The sequence below is a fragment of the Falco biarmicus genome, chromosome 4, assembly GCF_023638135.1.
Source record: "Falco biarmicus isolate bFalBia1 chromosome 4, bFalBia1.pri, whole genome shotgun sequence".
Taxonomy (NCBI): domain Eukaryota; kingdom Metazoa; phylum Chordata; class Aves; order Falconiformes; family Falconidae; genus Falco; species Falco biarmicus.
Window position 1 is genome coordinate 105,872,289 of NC_079291.1, and position 26,833 is coordinate 105,899,121.

General features: G+C 56.4%; 1 protein-coding gene across 2 annotated transcripts; it reads left to right on the forward strand.

Moving 5' to 3' along the window:
- The first annotated feature begins 54 nt into the window (after positions 1-54).
- On the forward strand, positions 55-24,901 carry TWF2 (twinfilin actin binding protein 2). 2 transcript variants are annotated; one of them, XM_056336900.1, is made up of 11 exons: positions 55-196; positions 9,990-10,067; positions 14,179-14,357; positions 16,270-16,365; positions 17,155-17,259; positions 18,402-18,416; positions 20,940-21,125; positions 22,386-22,511; positions 22,608-22,758; positions 23,190-23,311; positions 23,492-24,901. In XM_056336900.1, the coding sequence occupies exons 1-11, from the start codon at positions 172-174 to the stop codon at positions 23,657-23,659; spliced, it is 1,251 nt and encodes a 416-aa protein (XP_056192875.1). In that variant the 5' UTR covers positions 55-171; the 3' UTR covers positions 23,660-24,901. The 2 variants fall into 2 exon arrangements, with proteins under 2 accessions (XP_056192875.1, XP_056192873.1); XM_056336898.1 differs by lacking the exons at positions 18,402-18,416; positions 20,940-21,125.
- The last annotated feature ends 1,932 nt before the right edge of the window (positions 24,902-26,833 follow it).

The window sequence follows — 26,833 nt, forward strand, 5'->3', positions numbered from 1 at the left end:
GGCGGCTCCTCCCGGGGATGGGGGTGGGGGCGGGGGCGGGGGCGGGGGCGGCTCCTCCCCGGGGCGGCGCGCGGCGCTGCGGGCTCCGGAAGCGGCGGCGCTGCCTGCGGAGCCGTTTCCTGCCCGGGACGCGGCGGAGCGGAGCGGAGCGGAGAGGAGCCGAGCGGAGCCATGACTCACCAGACCGGCATCCACGGTAAGCGGTGCCCGCCCCGCCGCCGCTCCGCTCCCGCCGCTTCCTGCGGCCCCGCCGCCGTGTCGGTGGGGTCGGACCCCCGCGCCGCGCCCGCCCAGGGAGGCAGCGCCCTGGGCATCCCGGCCCCGCCGCGGCAGCGGCGATGGGGGCGATAGGATGAAGCTTCCCGAAGGAGCCGGCAGGTTTTCCCCAGCACCCGGCGGGAGGGGGGCGCCGAGCCGGGCTGAGCGGTTGGGTGCGCGCGGGAGGGTGCCGGGTGCTGCGGGTGGGGGCTCTCCCGCATCCTTTGTGCGGATGCTCAGCAACCCGCCGTGGCACCGCTCGGAGGGACGCTGCTGCTGCGGCAGCACCTTAACCCGCCCGAGGGGCTTTGCCATGGCCCCCCCGGCCCGGCCGTGCTCCCCCCGCCCCGCGGTGCTGCTCGGCCCCGGCGGGCTGCGGGGAGCCCGCAGCAGTTCCCGCCCGGCCGTTGCCGTTGTAACCGGGGGGCAGCCCCCGCTTTCCCCGCTCGCTCCCTCCAGCACCTGTCCAGCACCCTCAGAGGACTCTTTTTTTGCATTTGTGGGTCCATGACTCTGCGTCCTCCCGGTATTTCCCTGCCAGCTCAATTAACGATATTAATCAGGAGTAGAGGTGCTGCATAATTGATGTAACTGAATCAAGATGCCAGCAGGGATGCCAGAGCAGCCGCCCCTGAAACCCTGGTCGGCGCCAGGCGGGTGCAGACCCAGGGCTGCTGGGTGCCCCGGGGGGGGGCAGCCGGGATGCCAGCCTCGCAGCCCCCTCCTCGGGGCCGGCACCTGCGTGCGAGGGTGTTGAATCTGCGGCTGCTTTTGAAATCTTGTGTTCCTTTGCGGCAGGAGCATCCGTGGTGGCGTGGGTGAGAGCATCCTTCCCCTCCAGGTGCTCCTGGGGGAGCTGCAGTTGGGAAGTGGTTAGTGGCGGTGCCTGGAGGTTTCTCCTGCTTTCCCTGGGAGGGCTGGTAGCTGGCGGCGTCTGGGTTCAAGCCCGCTGCTTCTGGTTTAAGCTGAGACCTTGAAGTTCAGGCTCGAGTGAATGTTCCCTCTACTGTAGAAAAATAACAATCGTTAAAAAAAAATAATAAATCAGCAGGATGGACCCCAGCGTGCGCCCGAGCTCTGGGTGTGCCAGCGCGCTCCACAGGGCTCTCCCGTGGGATCTGGGGGAGGCAGGGCCCGCTGTGTTCCTGCGCCCCAGAGGCTGCTGCCTGTTGCTGGCTGCCGTGCCCGTCCTGTGCCGTGCCATGTGCCCTGGCACCCCTGCAGCTGTCGGGGGACATGCGGGCTTGGCCAAGCCCATGAGCTGCTTTCTGAGAGCACCGACCTTCGCCGACCTTGGTTGCCCACCGCTGGGCAAACTGCTGGGACCCGTGCTGGGGGTTGCTGCAAGCTGTCGTTGCCCGTAAGACGTAAAGTGCCCTGTCGTCGGCACTCCGCTGGAAAGGGGAAGGGACTCAGACTTCCCCTGAGGAGCTTCAGCTGGCGCAGGGTGGGGGTAGACCCAGGCAGTGGATCCCCGGTGGTGTAAAAACCTCCCTGTGGTTATGAAAAATAACTTGTGTTGGTCTTGCTCTCACAGCGTCTTGGACATCTTTGGGTGGCTGAGCTCTCTGGGTCCTCTCCTCCACCCCCTGCTTCACCAGCCCTCTTCCAGGAAGCAGCTGGTTCCTCTTTGAATGCAGATCTGCCCCTCCAACCCTTGCGATGCTGCACTGGGGCGCTCCGGGCTTTGAGAACCCCCCTGGGGGGGTGTTTTGGGGTATTTCAGTCCTCCCTGCCCTGGCGCAGTGATTGCGTTCCTTTGGAGAGCAGGTTCAGTATCGGGTGAAGAGCAGCAATCCCACTGCTTTTGCCATCCCCTCTGCTGAGACGCTGAGGTCTGCTGTTTGTCGAGGAGGAGGAATTTTCTGCATCTTCCTGGTTTCTGGGGCCGTGTTATTTTTGTGTGCGCGCATTGCTTTGTGTCTTTGCGTTCCCATTTCTCCCTCATTTGCAGGAAGGCATTTGCTCCTGGGGGAATTATGATCAGACCCGCTGGCTGGCTTAGGGGATGTTGTGGGCAGGCTGGTGAGAGGTTTTGGTTGGCGCTGTGCTAGATCAGTGTGGGAGCGGGGTGACGTGGTGACGGGGAGGCCCCCGAGCAGCCTCCTGTGGTGATGCTACAGAGTCATCCTAGCTTTTGGGGAGAGGCAGGTGGTCCCCGGGCAGGGGGAGCAATGGCAGTGAGCAGCTGCAGGTTCAGGGTGTTTAATCAGGGCTTTAATCACACAGAGGCAAGAGGCTAATTATTATTTTGTTGTAGGTATCCATGGCAGCTCCTTTGAAGGTGCCGGCAAGAAAACCAGGCTGCCATGGAGACTGCTGGGCTGGGGAGGCAGTTGGAAGCTACCAAGGGTCGATGTAGGCTTTTGGGGGCTGGAAACCTGCTTTTTAAATACAGCCAGGAGGATTCAATGAATATTTTTGCAGTCCCTGTTCTGCCCTGAGCAGCATTAGATGGGGACAAAGTCACTGTTTGAGTTTAAAACCTTAGGAAGGTGATGCTGAACCAAGGCTTTGATGCTGGTAGGTCATCTGCTCTCAGTTGTTACTGGGATCTCTTTCCTGACTTCTGGGTAGGGAGAAAAAGTCTTTTAAAGGGGATTATTTTTTTTTTTCATCTAGAGAGTAAAGAAATCAAATGCATGTTGTTTTTTTCAACCAACAAAATAGAGTTTGGTGCTTGCTTTTTCTGGGAAGGTGGCAAGGTGTGGGGATGGGGAAGGACATTAGCTCCTGTCCACAGCTGAGCCTCCACTTTGCCCCAGGTCTGGATCTTGCATTGGGAAAGAATCTGGTAGGAATGGACATTTGCTTCAGGAGAAGCGTAACTGTGATGCACATAAACAGGAATGCTGTCAGATGGGGGAAAAAAGGAACAGAAAGAAGGGACCTGGGAGCTGCTGGGTCTGCAAAGGTCTCATTTGAAGGCAGCCAGCTTCCTGGCTCTTCAGCAAGAAGCAAGCTGGAGAAGAAGGAGTTTCTCTGCCCACCCACCTCAGCCTCTCTCCTTCTGTCCTGGGGGGCAGCGCTGGCTCCGAAGGTGCCTGGCCACCTGAATTTGGCGCAGCTTTGTAGCTAGGATGCTGGGGGAAAGCCCCTAACTGGGGACGTGTCATGCCGTGCCATCAGCAGAGGGAGAAGGGCTGGCTGGTCCATGGCCCCTGATGTCCACTGGGGACAGAGGGCACCAGGCTGCTGCAAGGATGGGTTTGAGGAGCCAGTCCCTGCTTCTGAGCTCTTTTCTGGGGCCAGCACCCAACGTGGTAGTTGATGTTCACTTGTGGTGACGGCCAGTACCTAGTGGGTGGCGCATCACGATGACCAGAGTGGCAGCATGGGTAGAAGACCAAAGGCCCTGGGATACCAGCCCCCTTGAAGTTAAGCACCTAAAGTGGTGGTGTAGAGGAAATCCCTTGGAAAGCCTCCGTCGAGAGGCTGTAAATGCAATGAGATTGCTGCCAGGGTCTGTCTCGGGAACGCTGTCCCTGCTGATGCCCAAACAAGTGCTCCCAGTGGTGGCTTTACTGGGCAGAGAAAAGGAACAGCAACCATCAGCTTCTGCAGGTGAGGCAGGACCATGCATGCTGGTACCACCACTTTGCTCCAGGGTGCTGTGTCGCTGGCTGGATCCGACTGATGCTGCCTGCAAGGTGGGCGCTGCCTACCCTGGAGCAAGGGAAGAGCCAAATAACTGATCCATGGTGGCAAAGTGGAGACAAGACAGGTCCTGGGCATGCATGTGGAAAATCTGGTGTTGAGAAGCAAACAGCTTCTTCAAGCACCAGGTAGGTGGCTGAAAGCCTCTGGGCAGGATTAGCAATATGGACCAGTAGTCATCCACGTGAAATCCTACAGGACGTGGCTCAGACCCGTGGAAAACAGGTAGAAAAGCTTTGCTTGGGTCCTCTCTTGCCCTTCTCCCCGCTGCCCCCTTCTTTCTATTTTTTTCTGACATGTGTAGCTTTTTCCCAAAGAAAAGATTCCTTGCAAAGACACATTTTTTTTCCATGGTGAGAAATAAAATCCTCTTAGTGCCTAAACTGGCCAGCCACGTCTGTCAGTGGAAAAGCTTTCTGCAGCAAGTGGGATAAGCAGGTGCTGCATGACGGAGTTACACTGGGATAGACTGAAAAGGAGGAATTTTAGCATCAGCAACAGCTATTTTGTGCCTGTTGCATTTGTGCCCTTTCCTGGATACCACAGCAGGAGCTGGGCAGAGCTGCCTGTTCAGGGAAAGTGTGAGTGGTGCAGGTGTAACTGTGTTTTATCCATCAGCATCTTGACCGCTGTCTGGCCAAGCATCCCTGGAGCCTGGACAAACTTTGCCCATGTTTGGGGCTGGATTTTTGGCTGAGTTTCCCTGTAGCATTCCAGGCATGCTGTGCACCGGACGGTGAAAGGGAAGGAGCCACCTGGAGTCACATCGACTTGAAGATTATGTCCAGGGAATGAAAGATTGATGGCCAGAGGCTCGGGTTTCCCATCAGGACGGCAAGGTGACTCGACGTATTGAGAGAGGCATCTGTTTCAGGGAGCATGTATTATTGATCTGGGAGCTGGGCTCTGTCATCAGGATGGGGGGATTGGCAAGGGCCGAAGAAGCAAAAACCTGTTGCTCCCGCAACAAGTGAGCAAGAGGATGGAACAGGGAAAGGCGCTGGGGAGGCGGTGTGGCTGTTGCCTCCATCCCCGTCCTCCTGGTGCTTTCCCGGGGGTTGCACAGGTGGCTGCACTGGTGCCCTGGCTTCCCCAGGGAGAGACCGGCCCGTTGCTGTGGCTACAGCTGTCATCACTGCGTGGTGCCTCTGTCTCCCTCCGGCCTCGATACAGCCTGGCCCTGCTCAGATAAGCTAATTGGGGCTGTAAACCTCAAAAAAAGGCTCAGCTTTGGGAACGGCCTTTGTAGCGGGGTGGTACCCGCAAGCACCATGCTGCTGCTCCACCTCGCAGTGTTTTGAAGCAAGCGTGGTGCTTCAAGCCCGGCACTGCATCTCCCAGGGACTGATCCGAAGGGCTGCATCCTGTGGCGGGGCAGCTGCCTGCTCTGGCTGCAAACAGCACGTCCGTTCAGCATGTTCAAGGGTCTGGCTGCCCTGGTGGTCCCCGAGGCGTGGGGTCTTCAGGCTTTGGTCGGTGCCTGCTTGGTGCTGCTGAGAGGAGGCACCATGGTGCCTTCCCTCCACACACTCCCCTTCTCTGGCAGGCTGCCGACATGGTCAGGGCCACCTGAAGGCCACTGCTGGCCAAACTATCCCCTCCCTGCCGTGCTATGAGCTGCTCAGCCCGGGTGCCCTGGTGCTGGCAGCCGGCTCTGCTCAGCCCCGCATCCCAAATGGGTGGCAGGTACCACTGGGCAGGGAGGTTGTGTGGTGCGAGGGGACCTGGGGCACGCTCTTAGCAGGCTGTAAATGCAGGTGGTGCGTGAACAGGGACAGGTCTGCAGTCTACAAATAGGTGGGGGGATGTTGCACGACTCGGTGGCTGGAGGCGTTTTTTTGGGCTGTTATGGGAGGGTGACTGAGGAGGCATGGGTGCTTGGGCCTGCCATGTCTGCCAGGGGCTGATGGCAGGGCTGCCTTGTAGAAAGGCCAGAAGGTTTCTCAGGATGCCACCAAGCTCACCCTGTCTCAGAGCAGCAGCATCCTGGGAGGGTTTCTGGAGGTTTTCAGGGCAGGGATGGAGGCACGGTGTCCTTCCTGGGGTCTGGTCACGCTCATTGCAAGAATTCCCAAATGCTGAGGTGGGGCCTAATGTTTCTGGCTGGAAAACCAGTACAAATTGTTCATCTTTTTTCTTCTCTCCTCTGGGCCAACCAGCCCCAGTTCCTGCAGCTGCTCCTGCATGCCGTGCCTTCTGGCATAGGTGCCATCCATCCTGTGCCTTGCTCCTTGCATGATTCTGAGCCTGGACGTGATGTTCGTGCTGTGCCTGCCGCCTTGTGAGCGCTAATAATGTGGTCATGCCCTTGTTTGTGCCTTCCCAAATGACTTTTCCTGCAACAACATGAAGCGATTAACCTGAACTTGGCTTGCGACCCACCTCTCTTCCGTGGAGCTGCTGGACCCTGCCCTGTGTTGGCATAGCTGCTCCTTCTCCTAGTTACGGTACTTTGCTTCCTATTGAGTTTCCTCCACTTTCTTTTTTTCCCAGCCCATTTCTCCAGTCTCCTGAGAGAACAGTGAATTCTTCTCCAGCGCGCGCTTGCATCTCCTCTAGCTTCCCACCTTACAGCTGCGTGAAGCACTATTGCAGTTGCCAGAAGTGTTGATGGAAATGTGAACTAAACCTGGATCCACCACAGGTGCCCAGGAGACCTTGCTCAATTCAACCTCTGATACCTCCCAGAGTGAGTTATCCATGCAGTTTCGTGCCCGTGCTGTAGAGGTTCACCACCACCGTGTTTCCCAAGCTGGCTTCTGACACTTGGAGACACTTAGGAAGCTGAGGGGAGACCCCTGAAGCCTGCAGGTGTGTGGCTCTGCTGCGGAGGAAGCTAGCTTGATCTCATGCAACTCCATCTCATTAGATCCCCGCTGGCTGTAGCCCAGCTTGGGTTTGTTTCTGAATTATTTGTTCCAGGTTTGTTTCTGGATTATTTGTTCCAGGATTTTCCAGGAACCTATGTCTAGGGGGTGAGCTGGACGTGCAGGTCCGCCTCCGGTCCTCTGGCCTGGTGCTCCTCCCTTTCCCTGTTTTTTATGGTTTCCCCACATGTGGATCTTTCAGCTCTTGACTTGGATCCTGGAGACTTCCCGGCAGAGGTGCCTCGGGGCAGAGGCACCACTCACCTCCATCTCCAGGGTGAGGTCTCCTCCCTGCCTTTCTTCCAGAGCCTGCTGTGGGCTTTTATGTTAATATTTCAGGCACGTGAGCCATCTCGTCAAGTCTGCTGTACCAATTAAGTCATAATCGTGCCATAATGAAACAGTTGCTGAGCTCGTACTGAAAACCTTGGCTAGCTTATCCCTCTCCCTCCTTACTGGCTCTTGGCTCTGTGTCGTGGGAGACAGAAGGGGATGTTGAAGACACCCACCCTGGTGATTTATTTAAATGAAAATCACATTATTTTTTTTTTCCTAATCAGTTCAGCAGAATTAAAGCTTGGAAGCCCACTCTGAGTTGTTGTTTGTTTTTTTTTTCTAACCATTGCCGCTGTCTCCTCTGGAAAGCATCTCCCTCCTTAGCAGACCTTGTGGTATTTCCCATCGTACACTCAGCTTCTTGAGCAGCATCTGTGCTTTTCCCCATCCCCTTAAACCCCCTCTGTACCTACACAGGTCCCAGTGCCTTGCCATCGCTTGTAAATCACTCAGCTGTCAACCATCCCAGCTGTTGATCCAATACTTCTGTGCACTCCTAGCATTTCCAGGGGGGCTGGAGAGTTGCATTTGCTCAGACTCCTGATTTTCCAGACCCCTGTGGGCCTTTAGGCTCTGGGAAGGATGGGGTCAGGCTGGAGGGATTTGCAAGCTGGTTAGCGCTGCAGAGCTTTCCTCTCTCTTCCCTGAAGCTGATGCTATAGAGACATCCAACACTGATGTTGTTCTCTCCTATTTTGGCAGTGTAATAGGAATTGGTGAAGCTTAATGCTTATTAGGAGATTTGTCTCCTGCACGAGGTTTCCTGGGTGTATAAATGTCTTTTTTTTTTTTTTTTTTTTCCCCCCCCTCCTCTTCCACCTCCTGTGTTTGCAACAACCACAGATGCTGCCAGAAGGAAACAGCCACTCTCAACAGTGAAGGGGGCTAAAAATATCGTGACATCCTTGGGTTGGGAATGGTGGGAGCGGGTGAACATCTGCTCTGGGAACTGGGAGAGCCGCGTGTCCTGATGCTGTTGGACAGAGAGAAGGATGGTTTGCTCGTGGTGGGGTTACTCCAACAAATCTTCTGTGTGTCCCCTAAGATGCTGTTAAGGACTGATGTGCCTTTGCTGGGGTGTCTGTGTGCCGGTTCCCATGGGGACCTGCTGCGGTGGCATCTCTGTGTTTGTACGGGAGCACTGCCGTGTGCAGGGTACTGGCCTGGGAGCTCCTTCTCACGTGTGCCTCTTTTCCCTGTGGGAGGAGAAGCCATCTGGACCTCTGGTCAGGGCAGGCTTTGGGCTGGTGGGGCAGATGCATCTCAGATATATCACTTGGGGGGGACAGGTAGGAGTTCCCTGGGGGGTTCCCCAGCACATCCCTGCTCGCCTGTCTGCCTGCATCATCAGCAGCATTTGTGTGTGGGGACAAATCCATGCCTACTCTTCCTCCCATGGGTCTGGGGGTGCTGCAGGCAGTTCTCCAGCCCCAGGTCTGCCTCCAGGGGACAGAGGGCACCAGCGTGTGACAGAGTTGGTGGCCCCCCATGTCCCTTAGGCAGGTGATATGTAATGTCAAGGCTCCTCCCGTGGTGATGCTTGGGGCTGTGCCGAAGGGTGGTACCCGCTGCTGGTGGGACTGAGGCAGGATGGATCCCTTACTGGCAGGGATGGCCTGGCCAGCCACCGCACCTTTCCGGCTGACCTAGGGATGGCTTTCTTTGCAAAGCTCCTTTGACTGTGGCTGCTTTCAGGCTCCAGGAACAAAAGCCAGGCTCTTCCCGCTGTGGGCTGCTCCAGCCCAGTATCAGTAATGGGCAGTGGTGCAGCAAAGCGCCGGGAGCGAGCGGCTGCCGGTGGTGACTCCGAGCATGGCTCCTGGCGTGGGTTAAGGGGTGTCTGCCTAGATTCCTAATTTTTGCAATGCTGGTTTCTTTAGTATTTCTAATAAGTGCAGAGCTGTCTGCGGCTTTGAACTCACAGGACCCCACTGGCTGTGTGGCTGCATCCAGGGAGGAGCTCAGGCGTGTAATTGAAGGCGCTTTCAGGAGAAGCCAGGCTGGGAGATGCTGGGCTCTGCCTGGGCTGGGAGATGCTCCTTGTTGGGGGACTCGGCCCCTCCAAGCCACATCTCTTGGGCATTGCCTTCCATGTAGCACGTCCTGGATGGGACAGGGAGCTCTCCGTCGGTGATGCTTTCAGGGTGGGCAGCTTAAGCCTCTAACCCTGGCTGTGGGCTGTCCTTCCAACACCCGCTGCCTGCTGTTGCCTCCTGGTAGGATGTCGAAGACCCGTTGCTGGTGCCTGGTGCTCAGGGAGGGGGCTGAGGAGGAAGGTGGCTCCCCAAAACCCTTCTGCAACCAAAGCGCTGCTGGCTCTGGAGCAAAACCCTGGGGCTGTTGCCTTTCCTTTCTCCAGGGACTCAACGCCAAACCAGTGCTCGCAGTCTGGAGTTGAGCTGATCCCCAGCCGGCCCGGGAGCAGCATCCCCACCGTGCGTCACGAGCCCAGGATGTCACAGTGTGTTGGGACATCTTCCAGCCACCCCCTGTGTGCAAACCCTGCCGCTCTGTAAAGCGAATAAACTTGTCACTTGAGCTCTCCCTGCCCGCGCCGGCCAAGCCATCATCTAAATTTGGGTGATTATGTTCACCCAGGCCAAGTATCAAGTTCACTGGATCACATGTGCTCCCAGCTGCTATTTAACTCTGGCGCCTTGGGGAGACGCAGCACTTTGCTCCCAGTTGTTCGGGTTTTGTATTATTATTTTTATTATAATTTTTTTGGCACCAGAGATTTTAGTTTGTTGGGGTTTTTTTAATTTTTAAATTTCTATCCTGCCAAGTTGCTCACCTCCCTGGCTGGTCACTAAGCAGCCCAGCGCCTGCTTTGTCTGCTAAATCTGATCACAATGTTTCTGGTTCTTTCAGCCACCACGGAATTAAGGGACTTTTTTGCCAAAGCCCGAAACGGTTCAGTTCGGCTCATCAAGGTCATTATCGAGGATGGTAAGTCCCATTTTTAAATGCTTTGATTTACACCATGTTGGTTCTCTGTTTTGCCTCTCCTCCTTTCCTCTTTGTCACTGTGGTGCCAGCTCGTGTTTTAGGAAACCCCAAGGAAAACGCAGCTGGGGCTCCCTGGCACGGGGCAGCCTGGATCTGAAATACAAGCCCAAAATTTAGGTGTGCTGGTGAGCCACGGGGCAGAGCAGCAGCTTTGCTGGCAGACTGACACCGGTGTCCAGGATAGGTGCTGGCTTCTGAGGGGCTTTTGCTGCTGCTGTGTTGAATTATATTATGGGAGCCCTGCAAGAGCTGCTGTGGGTGCCATGGGACTGCGGCTGGGGGTGATGCGCAGCATCTTCTTCCTTGGACGTGGCGTTCCATGCCAGGCAAGGAGATGCTCAGGGCATCAATGTGTTCCTTGGCACGAGGCTTGGCACAGGGCGCTGACTGGCATGCTGTGCTCTGAAACCCAGCCCGTCCCAGCTCCTGTGCATGGGGCTGCCTCTAGCCCGATTTGCAGGCTGGCACCAACCTGCCCATTGTTGTCCCATGGAAAGGTGCTTTTGGGTGGCCTCTTCATCTAGCAAACAAGCCAGCAGAGCAAAACACTGATTGAATGTCCCAGCAAGGAGCCTCTGTGGTGTAGGTTTCCCATCACCTCAGCCTCATACAATTGCATATGAATGACTTGTTTCCTCATGGCAGCGGGAATGTCCAACCGGCTGTCACCACCTCCCTTGAGTAGGCCACCAGGACCATGCTGCAAACTCCATGGTGGACATGGTCATAAGAAACCCATGGTCATAAGGAGCCCATGCTGGCCTTTGGAGGGGCTGCAAAGCCCTGTTTGGAAGAGCAGCATGACTTGAAATGTGTGCGACACATCAGCAGTGCCACAGCAAGGTTCAGCGGTGTTGGCTTTGTCCTCAGCCAGGTCCCTGTCTTGAGATGTGACATCTGTGTTGTTTCTTTGGAGCATCTTTTGGTAATGATTTTGCTCTCTCAGCTCCTTTTACTTTTAAAAAATGCCAGTTGGGTTTGTGTTAGGATGAGTCGCGATGCCCCTAAGCATGGTGCTAGGGCTCATGCCACTGGCTTTGGGTTGTGGCTGGTGATGCCAGCAAGGGAGATCTTTTACCATCAATAGAAACTATGTCTCACCATCTCCGCTCGGGCTGAATGGGATATATTTATCTGTTCAATGTGTCATTGCCAGCAGCTGCTTCATGGACCGACCTTGCTTGACGACTTGTGCTTCACAGTCCAGCTCTCCCACCCTGCCAGCTCCTTTTCCCTCGCCTGGAGTAGCCATGGGCAGGCGGCTCTGGAGGAGCTTGGGTGCCTGCAGAGGCCTCTGAGATGTGGCAGAGCCTGAGGCGTCCGTGGGTAGGCAGATGGAAGGAGGAGAGCTGAGAGCACCTCTGTGCCAAAGGGCTTGGTCTGCTGAGGGCACGGTGGTGGTGGTCCCACCAGCAGGCTCAGGCACCTCCTGTCTGTGTGCCCGTGTGACTTGGGACAAGGTGCTTGGCCTCTCTGGGCTACCACTCTTCTGTAACACAGGGAACATCAGCCTGCTGCTGCCCACCAGAGAAGGACCTTTGGGCAGTAATGAGTGGCCAGGCAGATGTCACAGCTGGACAGACGGACTCAAGCATGCTGACCCTGGAAGGGATGTATCCTGAGCTGGCTGGGGGGGACATGCCAGCTGCCCTGCCCACACAGGGGATGCGGAAGCAGGGCCTCCAGCTCTGCTTGATGGCTTGTAGAGGACCTTCTGCCCTATGGGGCATTTGTCTTGGGGCATTTTGGAGCAGGCAGCGGTGGGTGGAGGGAGAGGAAGATGGTGCAAGGAGCCTTATGGCAGATGCTCTGTGTCTGGGCATCCCCAGGACAGCAGCTATGGCTGAGCAACCCTTTGGGAGCTCTCTGAGCTGGTGTTGCCTTTGGTGGCCTACTGGGAAAAGCCACGGTTGGATGGAGGAGGAGTTAGGGGGAGCAGGTTGCGCACCAAGGCTGGGCAGTGGTTTCCTGGTGGGAGGGCAGCTTGTGGTCCAACAGGTTTTTATATGTTGCTCTACTCGCCACTGTCAGAGGGTTTCTGGACATGGTAGGCTTCGCAGACTTCCCTGTTGGGTGTGTTTCTTCGCAGGTAGGTGATGTTGTGCGCTGAGGTTTGCAGACTCACGGCTCCTGTGCTGTTCCCCCACGGCACCTGCCAGAGCTGCAGCCAGGGCTGCCTTGTACGGGCATTTTGGAGCACAGCAGCCTGCCTGCCAGCTGAGAGCTGGTGGCACCTCAGGGGCCAGAAGTGCTCCCAGCTGCACTTTTTCCAGCAGCAGCGCCCTGCAGAAAAGGATCCTGAAATATAGCTGGTGCTGATGGTGATGCTTTGCTGAAGGGTGGCTGTTCCACGTTTCCCTTTCCTGATGCTTCCTGGGGAAGAAAAGTTGGCCCTGAACGGGTTGAGCTGAACTGCAAAGAGCCCATCGGGAGGCAGCCCGGAATAGCCTGGAGTGACTCAGCACCAACCTCGTGGTGTGTGCGTGAGGTGTCGGGATGCTTGGCAGACAGAGACACCCATGAACTGCCAGTGGGTCTGACCAGGCAGAATTCCATGCAGTCTCTTCAGGATCCCAGGTTTTTGCGATGCACACATCCATTTGCAGGGCTTTATGTTTATTTTAGGGGTACATTGAGGCTTTTGCACTTGCCTTTCTCAAAACGGGAAGCTTTGCTGAAGGTGAAGTATTTTCAGCACCTTCTTCTCTGCTATCCTTGTTACTGTACCAGTAGCATGTGCCCCTCGTGCAAATAATTACGGGTTCGGTGTGTGATGGCAGACGCTGTGGTGGGGCAGCACTGGGCAGGGAAGGGCTGCACTGCTGACAGTGGACAAATGCCCTGCTTGGGTGGAAGAGGGGAGTGGGAGTAATTCATCCCAGACCCTTTATTCCTCAACTGTTTTCCTTAAAAGCTTTCCTGCCATGGGATTCAGAACCGCTGAGCTGGATGGGTTGGGAGGGAGAGGGCTGTGCCCCAGCCAGGAGGCTCCCTGGCTCCCAGTGGGCAGAGGTCCAGGCAGGGTGCGTGCCAGGCTGAGCACCCCCTCCAGTGCCAAGTGGCCAATGCCTCAGTTAGCTTTGTTTTGGCACCTCTGGATTTTCCTACGTCTTGTTCTGAATCCAAACATCTTTCCACCCCCCCGACCTTTCTGCATCTAAAAATGGAATAAAAATACAGGCCATTCTCCAGCAGCCTATGCTGAGTGTCTCCAGAGCCTTTGCTTTTCCATCCAGCCATCCCAAAGCTTGGTTTGACCCTCATTGTGGGGGTTCCTCTTCATAGGATGCTTGCACCACTGTTTAAATCCCAGCTGAGCACTGCCTGGCTTGCAGGGCTCCCAGTCCCACCACCACTTGCGCAGCAGCTGGAAAAAATACCCTCCAGATACCTGAGAGGTACCACGTGTGTGATATATGTAGGTTGCTTCCAGAGGTTGGGGCTCTCCTGGCAGCATGGTCCCTTCCCAGGCTGGGGTCTCTGGGACATCCCCACTCCCCATGGACACAGGCTTCAAGTATCAGCTCTGATTTGGACCCCTCTGAGGTTACAGGGAATCCAATGAGAGCAGCTTTGGCTCATCATCCTGGCTTTTGCTGTGGGACCTTTATTTTCCTCAGCACCCCAAGTCTAGGTGGTTCCTCATGTCCCTGGTGAGGTTTCCAGTGCCCCTAGAGCTTGTCCAGGTGGGATGGAGGAGATCTCATGTTCCCCTGTAAGGTGGCATAGCTGAGGACTAGGTGGCTGGAGGGAGTGGAGCAGAAGGACGTTATGGGTGGTCACCAGGGAGGAGATGGTTGACTGGAAGCAGTGGGATGCTGGCAGAAGACCAGCCTCTCCACAGCAGCCACAGCCCTGATGGCATCTCCTGAGGGGTCACCACTGGGGGTGTACACCCCTGCATGTGGCTTGAGACTGTCATTTGTTTTTCTGCAGGATGGCACCATTGTCAGTGCTGGAGCTGTAGCGAGCCCTTAGACAAGCCACCATGTGGTCCCGCAAGGTGAGCCTTGCCTTCATGAAACCCACCTTTTCCATCTTCTCCTTCCAGAACAGCTTGTGCTGGGAGCGCACAAAGAGCTGTTGCGGCGCTGGGATGCTGACTACGATGCCTTCGTGCTGCCCTTGCTGGATGAGCAGCAGCCCTGCTACGTGCTGTACCGCCTGGACAGCCAGAACGCCCAGGGCTACGAGTGGCTCTTCATCTCCTGGTCCCCTGACAGTTCCCCGGTGAGCACTGCACAGTCAGACTGTGACACCCCAGCCTGGGGGCATGGATGTGCTGGGGAGGTGGGGGGTAACGGAGGTGCTGGCCCAGCTGACTTTGCGCTGGGGCTGAGGAGCATTCACACCCTCCATCACCATGCCTGGGTGAAGAAGAAGCGGAGACTGCTTTGGGGATGAGGGCATCTTTTAAGACACAGTAAGATATCCTGGGAATGTGTCTCTGTCCCCTTTGTGGCACTGCGTGGGGACGTGGAGGGACTGGGATGTAGAGGGAGGAGCGGTATGGACCACGGAGCCAGGATGGAGATGCCCCACTATGGCTCTGGCCAAAAGCATCACTGGGAAGAGCTGGCGCTGGCACAGACTCGCCTGGCCGTGCGTCCAGCCTGGCCCGGTTCCACCCAAGGGCTGACGCGGGGTGGCTGCTGGCCCGGCTCCGGGCCTGGCTCCGAAACCAGCCCTGCAAAGGGCCCGGCAGGGTGGCTCCCTGGGAGCCGTGTGCGGCCGGGCTGGCGTTGGCACCCGCCAGGCTGGCTCGTGGGCTTGGAGATGGTGCCGGAGAGCGGGCGCGGAGGCACCGGCTGCGTGGGAGGCTGCTCTGGAGGGTGTCAGCGGTGTGGTCTGGGACGTGCCAGCGGGTTGAGTGTCTCGCCATAACGGGCTGTCAGTGGGCCCAGGATTTACTGCCGTGTTAATGCATGCACTTGTCACATATACCTGTATATGTGTGTGCACACGTATGCACCTAGATATTTGTTATATATTTTATATAATCTATATGCTATGTAGATTTACTGCCATGTTAATATATGCACTTGTTATATATATCTATAAAACCATCATATATATAACAATTATATGTTGTTGTTGTTATATATTATAACACACATATATAAAAAAGACCTGCTGCAGTTTGTTGAGATACACCTAACATATATTATTATATATACACACATATATATTCACACACATATATATAGTTATCATAAAATAATATAATCGGAGACTGGTCCGGGCTGGCAGGGACCTCTGGAGACCATCCAGCCCAAGGCCCTGCGAAAGCAGCTCCCCCAGGAGCCAGCCGCTCAGGGTCACGGCCAGGCGGGGTTTGAATGTCTCCAGAAGAGGAGACCCCGCAGCCTCCCTGGGCAGCCTGTGCCGGTCTGTGACATCCTCAAAGTAAAGAAGTTCTTCCATCGTGTTCAGAAGGAACTCCTTGTGTTGCAGCTTGTGCCCGTTGCCCCTTGTCCTTCTGCTGGGCAGCACTGAAAAGAGCCTGGCCCTGTCCTCCTGACACTTGTCCTTAAGGTATTTGTAGGCATTAATATAATATATAGAATTTAAATATGTGTGTACATGTGTATGTGTGTACATGTACATATACATATACATGTGGGTATATTTACAATACTTTATAATATATATCTCTCAAAAAACTGCAGAGGGTCTTATTGCAAAAGAGCTGGGAGCACTTGCCAAAGCTTGTCCCTACATCTTGCAGAACGATGCAAAAGAAGTGCTGAAAGGCAAAAGCTGCTTTTAGGTCACTCCGCCAGTATTTGTGCCTCCCTCTTACCCAGGTGTGGGCGAGAAATGATGTGCTGGAGCTCAGGAATAAGCAAGGCACAGGAAAAAATGGCAGATTGCGTGCCGAGCTTGGCGGGGCTGTGCCGTGCACCAGCAGTCCTGGAAATAGCATTGATGGGTTTTCCTGGCTGCTCCCTACTGGAGATACTGTGGCTAGGAATCAGCCTGAGCTAGAAACGAGGTGGTTGCTCCCAGCAAGGGCTGAGGTTTAGCAGAGCCGGTGGTGGGATTGTGGCCGTGAGCATCGGGCAGTTTTGTGGGGAGGTGTGGCTCTCTGGTCCCCCCGTGCTCCCCTCTTACCACGCTTGCCACCCCCCTCCTTGTGCAGGTCCGGCTGAAGATGCTGTACGCTGCCACCAGAGCGACGGTGAAGAAGGAGTTTGGTGGGGGGCACATAAAGGACGAGATGTTTGGAACAGTGAAGGTAGGGTGGTGGTTCCTGGGCAGCCTTTTGGGACCAACCCTAAGCTTGGGCAGCCGACCCTGGGCTCCCGGGTGGGATGTGGGATGCTGGCATTTGGCAGCGGGGACAGCGCAGAGGTTTGTCCCTCGTGCTGCTTTAGGCTGCTGGGTGGCTGCTGCCACTTTCTCCTGCCCACATGGCTGCGGTCAGTGATGGAGACCATGAAAGAGGTAGGAGGAAGGCTCCGAGGAGATCTGGATTTCCACACCGAGTGGGAAATGAAGCGCCAGGCGGTGGCAGTGTCACTCCAGCACCAGGGTTCGCCGGCTGCCTCGGCAGGAGGCTTCTCCTCCTCTTCATGGGTGTTTCACAGGAGCTGCACAGCCAGGGCCTGCCAGGCGGTAGCTCTGTGCTGGGACTTTGGGTGCTGATGGCAGCCAAGGAGCATCCTCAGCGCTGCCCTCTGCTCCGGGGCCCCTCTCTGCTGTTCCCAGGCCATGGTCTCTGCCATTCCCCCTCGCTTTCGTGCTCACCAGCTGTTAATGAGCCAGAGGAGCCGCACGCTGTAGCCGTGGGTGGCCGGGGAGGGGCAGGGTGGTCTGAGTAGGCATGGGCACAGTTTAAAATCAAGCGTGGGATTTGCAGAGAGGCATCCAAGGGTACCGCTTGGAGTTGATCCTCCTGGTAAGGAGAGAGCCCAGACTGACCAGGTTGCTCAAACACAGCCTCAAGCCTGGGAGTGCATCCAGCCCTGCAGCAATAACACCCCTGATGCTTCCCTGTCCCTGTTCCCTGTCCGTCTGCCTGCAGGAGGACGTGTCCCTGAGCGGCTACCAAAAGCATGTGTCTTCCTGCTCCGCCCCGGCCCCGCTGACAGCAGCCGAGCAGGAGCTCCAGCAGATCCGCATCAATGAGGTGGGTGTCCAGCGGCCCAGGGAGAAGACACTTGAGACCCTCAGGGCGTGCAGGGGTGTGGGATGCAGGGAGCAACCATCCGAGCATCAAGCTAAAAGGGATGGCTCATTTTTACCGCACTCTCTTGTACCTCTGCAGTTGAACCTGTTCCTGCCCCTGCTGAGGTGGACTGAGCATCCTCACGGTCAAATTGGTGGCATAAAGAGGAATTTACAGACCACTATGGTTTTTCCCCTTAATAGGACAAGAGCTTGGGGCTCCGTTTTGCTTGCTGAGAAGGTGGTTTGAGGCTGAAAGCAGGCAGCCATCTCTAATCTCTAGGTGTTGAGGCAGGAGCCAGAGCTGTTTGAAGTCGTGGTGGAGGCAGGAAGAATTCAGGCTTATCTGTGGGCTGCAGCAGCGTCCTCTCCCATACTCTTCCTCTATGGCTAGAAATTTGAGGGATGCTGTCCCAAGAAATACAGATCTTAACCTAAATTTGGGGGCTTGTGTGCTAGAAAAAGATACCGCAGTGGTACAGGGTAGGCTTGGGGGCAGACAAGGCTGTAACACCATCATCCCACCAGCATCTCATGGCACTCGTGCCAACCTCTGTGGTGCGGTCCAACACTGAGGCAGGGAAGGGGACTGGCTTGCTGGGTAGGAAGACCACCTGGACGCAGTACTTTGTTGGGGTGGGGGGATTCTGCTTGGATGCAGTGGAAAGCCTTCTTCTCTGGAGGAACATCACGCTCTCTCCTGCCTGTGCTGGGGCTGTGGGGCTCACAGGTGAATCAGGACAAGCCTGGGAGATGGGAAGCCAATCAGCCTTGTGGTGTTAATTAATGGCAAAGACAAGGCAGGAGGTTTTTGCCTGCCAAAGCAGGTCTAGGGGTGGTGGAGCTGAGAAGCTTTTGGGAGATGCCACCGGGGGGTGGCCTCCACCATGCAGGTCTCAGCTTAGTTATCCCAGCTCCCAGCCTGGAGGGGGCTGTGCAGGATTTGTGCTAGAGGGTTCAAGGTGATGTCCTTGCTTGGAAAAGAGAGATGCTGATGGTGGCTCTGCAGCTTGTTTGGCACCTTTGGGCATCTGGCCATCACTTTGGCTGGCCACTGCTGCAGGATTAAGTAGTTTTGGGTGGGGGTTTGGCTGTGTCTTGCAGGGTCACATGGCCCAGGTAAGGGGTGCTCGTGGTGCTTGTTTTCCAGTTGATCTACCATGTTCTGCTTCCCACCCTCGCCTTGGCAAGGCGCAGCTCCCAGGTGAGGGTGCTGCTGCCGTTTGGCTTGGTTGGGGGTGATTTCAAAGGTGTGCTGTCCCCTGTGTCAGCCCAGGCCACAGGGAGTGGTTGGTGGCATTTGGAAATGAGGAAAACAGATATATTTTTGCCTGTGGATTTAAAGGTAGGAAGCAGCCGAGCACTGGGTGTGCTGAAGAGTCTCCGTATTGGTGCAGGACATGCGCCCGTTCGGCCATGCGTGTGGAGCAGGAGGAGTGGGAGCTATGACTTGGGTGCTCAGTGCCATACTCACCTCCCTGGGGTGGGGAAACTCATGACTCCACGGTAAATGTAGCTTCGAGCAAGTTTCTGGAGCCATGCAAAGCAGAGGGCTTTCACCAGGAGGAGCTATGTGGGAGCAGCTCTCAACCTGTAGCAGCACCCTGCGGGGTACGGTGACGCCTCCAGCCCTGCACGTTGCCTGCAGGCTTGTGGGGTCCTTGCACACACGTGGATGTTGCAGTTTCTTTTGGGGGAGCTGGTCCAGGGTGTGGGAGTGAGCAGTCAGGGCTGGCAGTGACCTGGGAAGCAGCCCCTGGGCAAGCCCTGACCTCAGCGCTTCTGCGTATCTGCCTGTGCCCCTGCTAGCAGGTCAGGACCCAGCGTGTCCCCCTGGCTTCAAACGATCCATTAGGATTTTGGAATCAACACAAGGGACATTGTTTTTTAAAAGCCATCGGCTCATAAGTGCTTTGCTGTGCCCCTTGCCTGGAGCTGCTGTGGGTGGTGCAGCGATCCCCTATAGTGCTGTTGAAGCACAACCCTCTGAGGTGCTGAACAAGTTTGCAGTTTTCATCCCGAAGGTGGCTGTATTTCTGGGCTGGCAGAAGCTCCCTGGGATCCTCCTTGACCACGGAAGGAGTGTGGAGAAGGGGTGGGAGGGGAAGGGCGGCAGCACAGCAGGAGCAGGGAGGCAGTGGCTGCATGGGAACAGCTTCAGGGCTGGCAGAGTGGCCTTTTACACCCAGACGGGAAGGGTCCCCCGGGAGGGTGCCCAGCCTTTGGTAAAGCAGGTTTTAGGCTGCATGAGTCAAGCTTCCCATGTGGTTTGAGGATTGCACGGACAGAAGCAATGTCATGAGCTCTCCTCCTTCTTGATAGCTGGGTGGGAGCTCACAAAAAATTGCCGTCTGCTTTATATATTATTTCTTTTAAATAGCTGGGAACACATCTTCCAGCTTTACTGAGCTGGAAGTTTTCAGCAGACCGTGGGCTAAGAAGTGGCTTTGAATTTGTCATTGAGCTAGCTTAACACCCATGAGTGGTAAGTCTTTCTAGAAGCATCATAGGCTCAGAAGGATGGAGGTGAGCCAGGCATATTACCGATGGGGCTGTGGGGGAGAGGAAGGGAGCTTTGGATCTGGGGGATGAGGCACAAGAATGAAGAGGAACCGAAGGTGGCTGTGCCATTGCGGCATGTAAGGAGTTGTCATTTGTAGCTGTCCCACAGTGTTGGTGGGCGGGTAGAACAGAGGCTTCGCCCGAACCGCCCCCCACAAAGGTGTCACTGTAAGACAGAGAAATGCCAAGGTCAGTACCATGCCAGTGATGAGGAAAGAGCTGGGAAAAAACACCTAACCTAAAAGAAAGGAGATAAAATAACCCCGCTGGCAAGGCCGGGGTGACAGGATGCAGCACATGCTCAGCCATCCTATGCACGACACCCGGGCTGTGCCCTGGGGAGCGTTTCAGCGACCAGGTTTTGGAAAAGAGGAGGAGTGGAAAATACAGAGGTATATGGGGGAAGCTGATATTGCTAGGACAACTTTCCACCTCTTGGGATTTTTGGACTTCAGCCTGCTTTGTGTCACAGCTTGAGGTGTCTCCAGTCCCACTATAACCCTCCCAGGCTCCTTGCTTTTGTGGAGGAGAAAGATGAGGATCTGGAGGTGTTGGTGATGCAAATGTCACGCTGCACCTCTCCACAGGGTAGGACCAGGCAAGCGTGTATGCATCCTCTGAATCTCTGCGTGCTTACTCTCAGGCGCTGGCTGGTGCCATGGCACCTGGGGGAATGGTAGGACAGCAGAGCTTGGAGCTGAGCTGGACCTCTTCCCACCCGGCACCAGATGACCCTTGAGCAATTATTTCCTGAGAGCTGTGCTTTCACGCCCTGTTCATCCTCCAGGATGCTTGGCAGGGGTAGAAGCTTGGCCATTTTTCCTCCCCAAACTGTTATTATATGATATTTGGGGGAGGATAGCCTAAAATCTACTGCTGGAGCTCCCCCAGACCTTGGGTTGGGGCTACCCTGGCTGGGGAGCTGGCAGGAGATGGGGCCAGAACAGGCTCTGTGCAAGGGCATCAGTGGGGATGCTGGATGCAGGGCTGCCAGGGCACGGGCTCTCCCTCCTGCTCCTCCCCAGCGCTGATGTCTCCCATGTCATTTTTTTTTGCTGCTCTCCCTGCTTATAACGTCAGGACCTGCCTTCCCTGGCTTCCAGCAGAGAGATGGTACGCCTCCATCCTCCTGGCGTGTCCGTGTGTCCCCCACCCCTTCTCGTTTCACACGAGATCCCCCTGTCCCTGCACAGGGTGCTGTTGACAGTGTATCTCCTCTCCCCACGCTCGCAGGATTCCTGTTCCCAGGACTCGAGCACCGAGATGGTAGGCTGCTCTGCCCGCTTGATGCCCGGTTTTTCCTTCTCCTGGTGGTCTTTTTGTGCATGCTCTGCTCTGGGCACCCAGGCCCATCATCTCTCTGGGGTGTGGGTACCACACAGGGCTGCTGTAATGAAGGGCAGCCTCGTAACGAGATCTGTTTTGGTGCTGCTGAGCTGGTTTTGAGATGTGAGCCAGAAGTCCTGCGTTTCTCTTGGCATGCCTTGATTTTTCTTCCTTTTCTCTATCAGGGGGAGGGAAAAGAAGAAGGAAAAAAAAAAAAAAAAAGGTTGGCCTGTTTTATCCACAGTCCCCCAAACTGATCCCAAAGGGACCTATGCTCACTGCTGAGCGAGCACCCGGGTTAGCATTGCTGGACTGTTTACCTGGGAGGGGTCTGGAGGTGGGATGGGCTCCTCCGCTGTCGGGGTGACGCCGTCTCCCTGTATTCTGTGGCAGATGGTGGGGGGCTGTTGCTGCTGCCCATCGCTGGTAGAGTACCCCGGCCCCGAGGAGGTATGCCGCGCCTGCCGCGTCCTGCCCCCCTTCTCAGCTGCTGGCTCACAGCAGCCTCCAGTCCCGTCAGGGACCCCCTGTTGCAGTTGGATGGAGGCACCTGGGGTGATGCCACATCTCCTCAATCGCTTCCTCTTCCCTCTTTGAACTGGGGTTCAGTCTCCTGGACTTGGGGGTTTGCTTGGGGTATGGGCGGCAGCCTCTGCCTTGCAGGGGTTGTGGGGAAAACAGCGGCCGGGATCTTTCAGAGCTGTGGATCTCCAATTTCCCAGCTCAAGGTCGGAGGGAATGCCTGTCTGCTGCAGTTAAACCCCCCAAGGAGGGGCTTGACCTCCCCACCAGTGGGGACCCGTGCAAGTGCATGCTGTGATTTCAGGGCTCCCCCAGCAACCACAGGTTGCGGTTGGAGATGATCAGAGACAGATAGGCACCAGCGTTGTCACAGTGTCCCTGCCAGAGACTTGCTGGGGAACACTGGTTTTGAGGTGGTCTTTGCTGGGAGTGAAGTGGAGGGGGGTGTGCATGGCTGGGTCAGGGTGATCTCCTGGGGCAGTGGTATGGTGACAAGCGCCACCGCTCTGAGCCTGGCTGACTTTCAGTGGTTTAATGCTCTGGTCCCTGCGAGCCAGGTGTCAGGCAGCTCCTTGGATGAGAAGCCTTTTGCCACTGCATCAGCTGGTTTTCCTTTCTCACTCTTCCCCACCCTTTGCCACCCTCTGCCCTGACTCTCGAGGTGGTCTCCATCCCCAGGTGAAGACAGAGATCAGTGTGGAGAGCAAGCATCAGACCCTGCAGGGCCTGGCCTTCCCCCTGCAGCTGGATGCTCAGCAAGCCATCCAGGCGCTCAAGCAGAAGAAAATCAACTACATCCAGCTGGTAGGTCCCTCACGTGGCTCCTCCACACCCTGCTCCCCCTGCCTCTTGCTGCTGGCTTTCACTCCCACCCACTCCCCCATCCCCTCTGTCCATCAGAAGCTGGATCTGGAGCGGGAGACCATTGACCTGGTGCACACGAGCCCCACAGAGATCGCCGACCTGCCCAAGAGGATCCCCCAGGACTCGGCTCGCTACCATTTCTTCCTGTACAAGCACTCGCATGAGGGAGACTACCTGGAGTCTGTCGGTGAGTGGCTCAGCCCTGGGGATGGCTGGTTAGAGCCTGTGCTGGTCCCTGCTCCCACTGGACCATCCCTCACATGGGGAGCAAGCAGGGATAGGGATAGGGACGGTGCAGCAGGGGACCTTGAGTCGGTTCCCACTTGCCATCCTCCCACTGTGCGTGCTGGAAAGCACTTTGGTGCCAGGAAAACCTGCCACGTGTGGTGCAGGGCTCTCTGGGTGCTGCCACTGAGGATTGGTGCGGGTAGTTCGGTGGCATTGCGTTACAGGGGTGCCAGGAGAGATTTGGGGAGGGGTGGGATGGCTCACCTTCTGTCGCTGAGTAAACTGGGAGTCTCGGGGCTGGAGAAGCCGTGATCAGGGTGGGATGCAGCTGCCTGGTGCTCCCTGGCCATGAGCCTGGGCAGCACTGCAAGCCCTACTCTCTTCTCGCAGTCTTTATCTACTCCATGCCTGGGTACAAATGCAGCATCAAGGAGCGCATGCTCTACTCCAGCTGCAAGAGCCGGTTGCTGGACACTGTGGAGCAGGAATTTTGCCTGGAGATAGCCAAGAAGGTAAGTGTGAGCCCACCCAGAGCTGCTGGAGCAGAGACCCATGCTGAGCATCTGCAAGGGACTGTGCTGCAGCGTTGGTCCAGCCCCACTGGTAGGCTCAGGGGGGGAGTTGGGTGCCCCAGAAGTGGGTGTTAAGACCCCAGGGAGCTGCTAACCCCCACTTGCCACTCCTGGGTGCAGATAGAGATTGACGATGGAGCCGAGCTGACGGCAGAGTTCCTCTACGAGGAGGTGCACCCCAAGCAGCATGCCTTTAAGCAGGCCTTCGCCAAGCCCAAGGGGCCCGTGGGGAAGCGAGGACAGAAGCGGCTGATCAAGGGGCCGGGAGAGAACGGCGAGGACAGTTAGATGCCGCAGGACCGGGCGGTGAACGGACAGCATCCCCGCGGCACTTGCCGGCTTCCTCTCCACTGACCTGGGGATCTTTCCCTCCCTCTCAGCCTTTTTTTTTTTTTCCCTTTTTTTTTTTCTCTCCTATTTCATTCCTTTTTTAAACATCAGGATGGCTTGTTGCACTTGGGGGCAGAGTGATGGGAGGGTCAGGGCTGTCGGTGTTTCTTTTCCCCATGTCCTTGTGCAAGCCCAGGGGCTGCTGCTGGCGGAGGACGGGAGCAGCAGGGCAATGAGCCCAGCCTTGCTCCTGTCCCCCCCCCACCCCAGGGTCACAGACGCTGCTTTTGGTGTCCCCTGGGTGACTGAAGGACATGCTTGCCTGCAAGCTGCTCTATGCAAAGGGAAGGGGCTGGCATTGGGGATTCCTGTTCGAAAAGAGAAAACGCTTCTTTCCCTGCTCCCCTAGCTCCCAGATTTTTCTCCCCTGTCCTGCTCTTGGTGTGCATGGCCCCTCTGCACCAGGCCTGGAGTGATCATCCTGCACCCCCTCAGGGTTGCAGGCAGGACCCCCCACCGCAGGGTGGGCTTTGCCGACATGGGTTTGACCCTGCGGGGAGCCAGCCAGGGGTGGTGGAAGGTTCCACAAGTCCTAAGCTCAGCCTGGCCCTGGAAAAAGTTCATTCTGCCTTTGGGTGATGTTTGCATCCCCTTTTTGACCAATCCCCCCAAGTTTTTACCCCTCAGAGGGAGCTGTTACAGCCCTGACTCAGCCCCATCCTTGTTTAGGATGGGAGCTGGGGGGACCCTGAGCCCTGCCTCCCCCACTACATGCCCCAGCCCCTACTGTCACCTGCCAGGTTTGCTGCCAGCTCTCTTAAAAATCACATGGGCTACCCCAAATCCTGGTGTGGGGAAGTGGGACAGCCCCTGTGTGCCCCCCAGGGATGTCCCCAGCCACCAAGGGCCACCATTGGCTCCAAGGGCCGAGCTTGGCACTGCAAGCTGGGCTTCACTGGGGGTCTGGGGAGAGAGCACCTTGCTGCTGGGTACCAGCAAGGGCTCGAGAGCCGCCCGCCTCACCGGGAGGATGGAAACGGGGTCGGTGAAACCTGCCCTCTGCTTTCCAGCTGTGGCGGTGGACGTGCCGACGTTGCCTTGACTTCAGTGGAGCGGGCGGTGGGAGGGGTTGAAGCTGGAGGGAGCAGAGCACACTGTACTGAACGCTGTATTTTCTAAAGAATTAAAGTATTTTTAAAACAGTCTGATGCTCTTTGGAGGTCCCCTGGGTTCCCCCAGGTTTGGGCATTGAGTAGCCTCAGGCACTGGAGCTGCAAAGCAAATTGCTCAGATGGCACTGCCCGGGAGCTAGCAACCATTGCTGCCTGCCTGCTGTGGCTGCATCCAGCCCTGACCACCCCGAGGACATTTATGTTTTGATTCAGGGGTCTGGGACAACCCGGCAGAGGTTTTAATGCTGGACCCCTCCAGCGATGCCTGGAGCTACAGCCAGCTGGCTGCCGGAGGGGACATCCCTGCTCAGCCCAGCTTTCCTTTTTTCAAGGGCTGGCGATGATTTTGCAAGGCTGTGAGGCCACTGCCTGGGGCTCTTGTTCTCTTGGCTGGGGTGAATTCGTGTGGTGATGGGGAGGGAAAGCAGGAGGAGGATGCTGAGCCAAGAGAAGAGCTGGGAAGGTGGTGGGGTCTGCCCACATCCCAGGCCCCATCCCTCCCACACCTCACCTAGGGCAAGGCAGAGGGTCCCAGGCCCCTGGGGGGGGAAGCAGACACCACATGTCCCTGAGCGGTGAGGAGCTGCCCTACCAGAGATCTTCAACATCCAAAAAATGGCCAACAGCCAAAATGTGGTAACTCCAGCTGGGCTGCAGGCTCTGAATTTCCCAGCAGTGGATCCTGATGGAGAAGCAGGAAAGCACGTCCCAGCTTGTGACACAGCCACTGAAAGCTGCTGCCTCCCCTCTCCTCACCCAGAGCAGCTCAGCTGCAATTCTGCCCCACAGAAAGGCTCTCTGTGTGCCACACAGCCCGGGCCCTGAACAAGCTCTTGCAACCAGCCTGGTGGGGTTTGCACCAGGTCAGGGCTGTGCTGTGCCTGGGCTTCACTCGCTGTGCCTAGGACGAAATGGATGATTTGAGAAGTCAGCTGTAAAACACTAAAAAAAAACCCAGAAAAAAAAGAGTTTCATGCAAAAAAAGAACCAATGTTAAACAAGTGTCCCTTTGGCATGGAGGCGGAGAGAAGATGCTGCTATGCATAGCACTCCCACTGCATATAAATACTAATAATTCTGAGCCAGTGCTGCAACACTCTCCAAACTATCAAGCTGCGGCAAGGTCTTTTACCATCTCATACCAACACACTCTTCGTACAGTCCCTCTGCTGCCTTCTCCTTGTCTCATCTCATCCAGGGCCCACTGTTTCTTCTCTTGCTTCTCCCACAGCTGCTCTCTCCATTGGCTCTCAACCCCTTAACAGAACCAGCCACAGCTGCACCTTGTCTACATCGGCCAGCCCGCCGCCCCTGAAGCCAGCCCACAGCTGTATATTATCAGTGATAATTAACCCAGCTTCATTCCTCTACAGGCCAACACCACCAGAGTAATCTAAAAAGCTCGTACACCCCCTTCTCCTTTGGATCCTGCTTCCCTTCTGTGCTTGATGATTTTTAAACTTTCCCAAATGTTGAGGAGGAGTGAGAGGTGTCCCCCATTTCCCACCTGCCCCCCTCACTGCCCCCAGCCCCCTGCCAGCGCAGCCATCCCCAGCTGAAAGCCCCCCCATGCCAAAGGATGACTGCATGTGGCTGTGGGGGAGCTGGCCAGGAGCAGCCCAAGGGCTGTAGACCCCCAGCTGGTGCCCATTCCATTCCCTCCCATCCTACCCCATCCCAACCTCCACCTTCTATCCCATCCTATCCTGTCCTCTCCCATCCTACCCCATCCCATCCTCCATCTTCTATCCCGTCCCGTCCTATCCCCTCCCATCCTATCCTATCCTATCCCACCCTGTCCCCCAGTCACATCCCATCCATCCCCACTCCTGCCTTCTGCCAGCTGCAGGTCTGGTGGCAGCTCCCAGCAGGGCCAGTATGTGCAGTGGGAGGCCACTAGCCCTGCTGCTGGAGCTTGGGGCAAAGGTGGCTGGGAGCATGGCTGGCTGTGGAGTCTCTG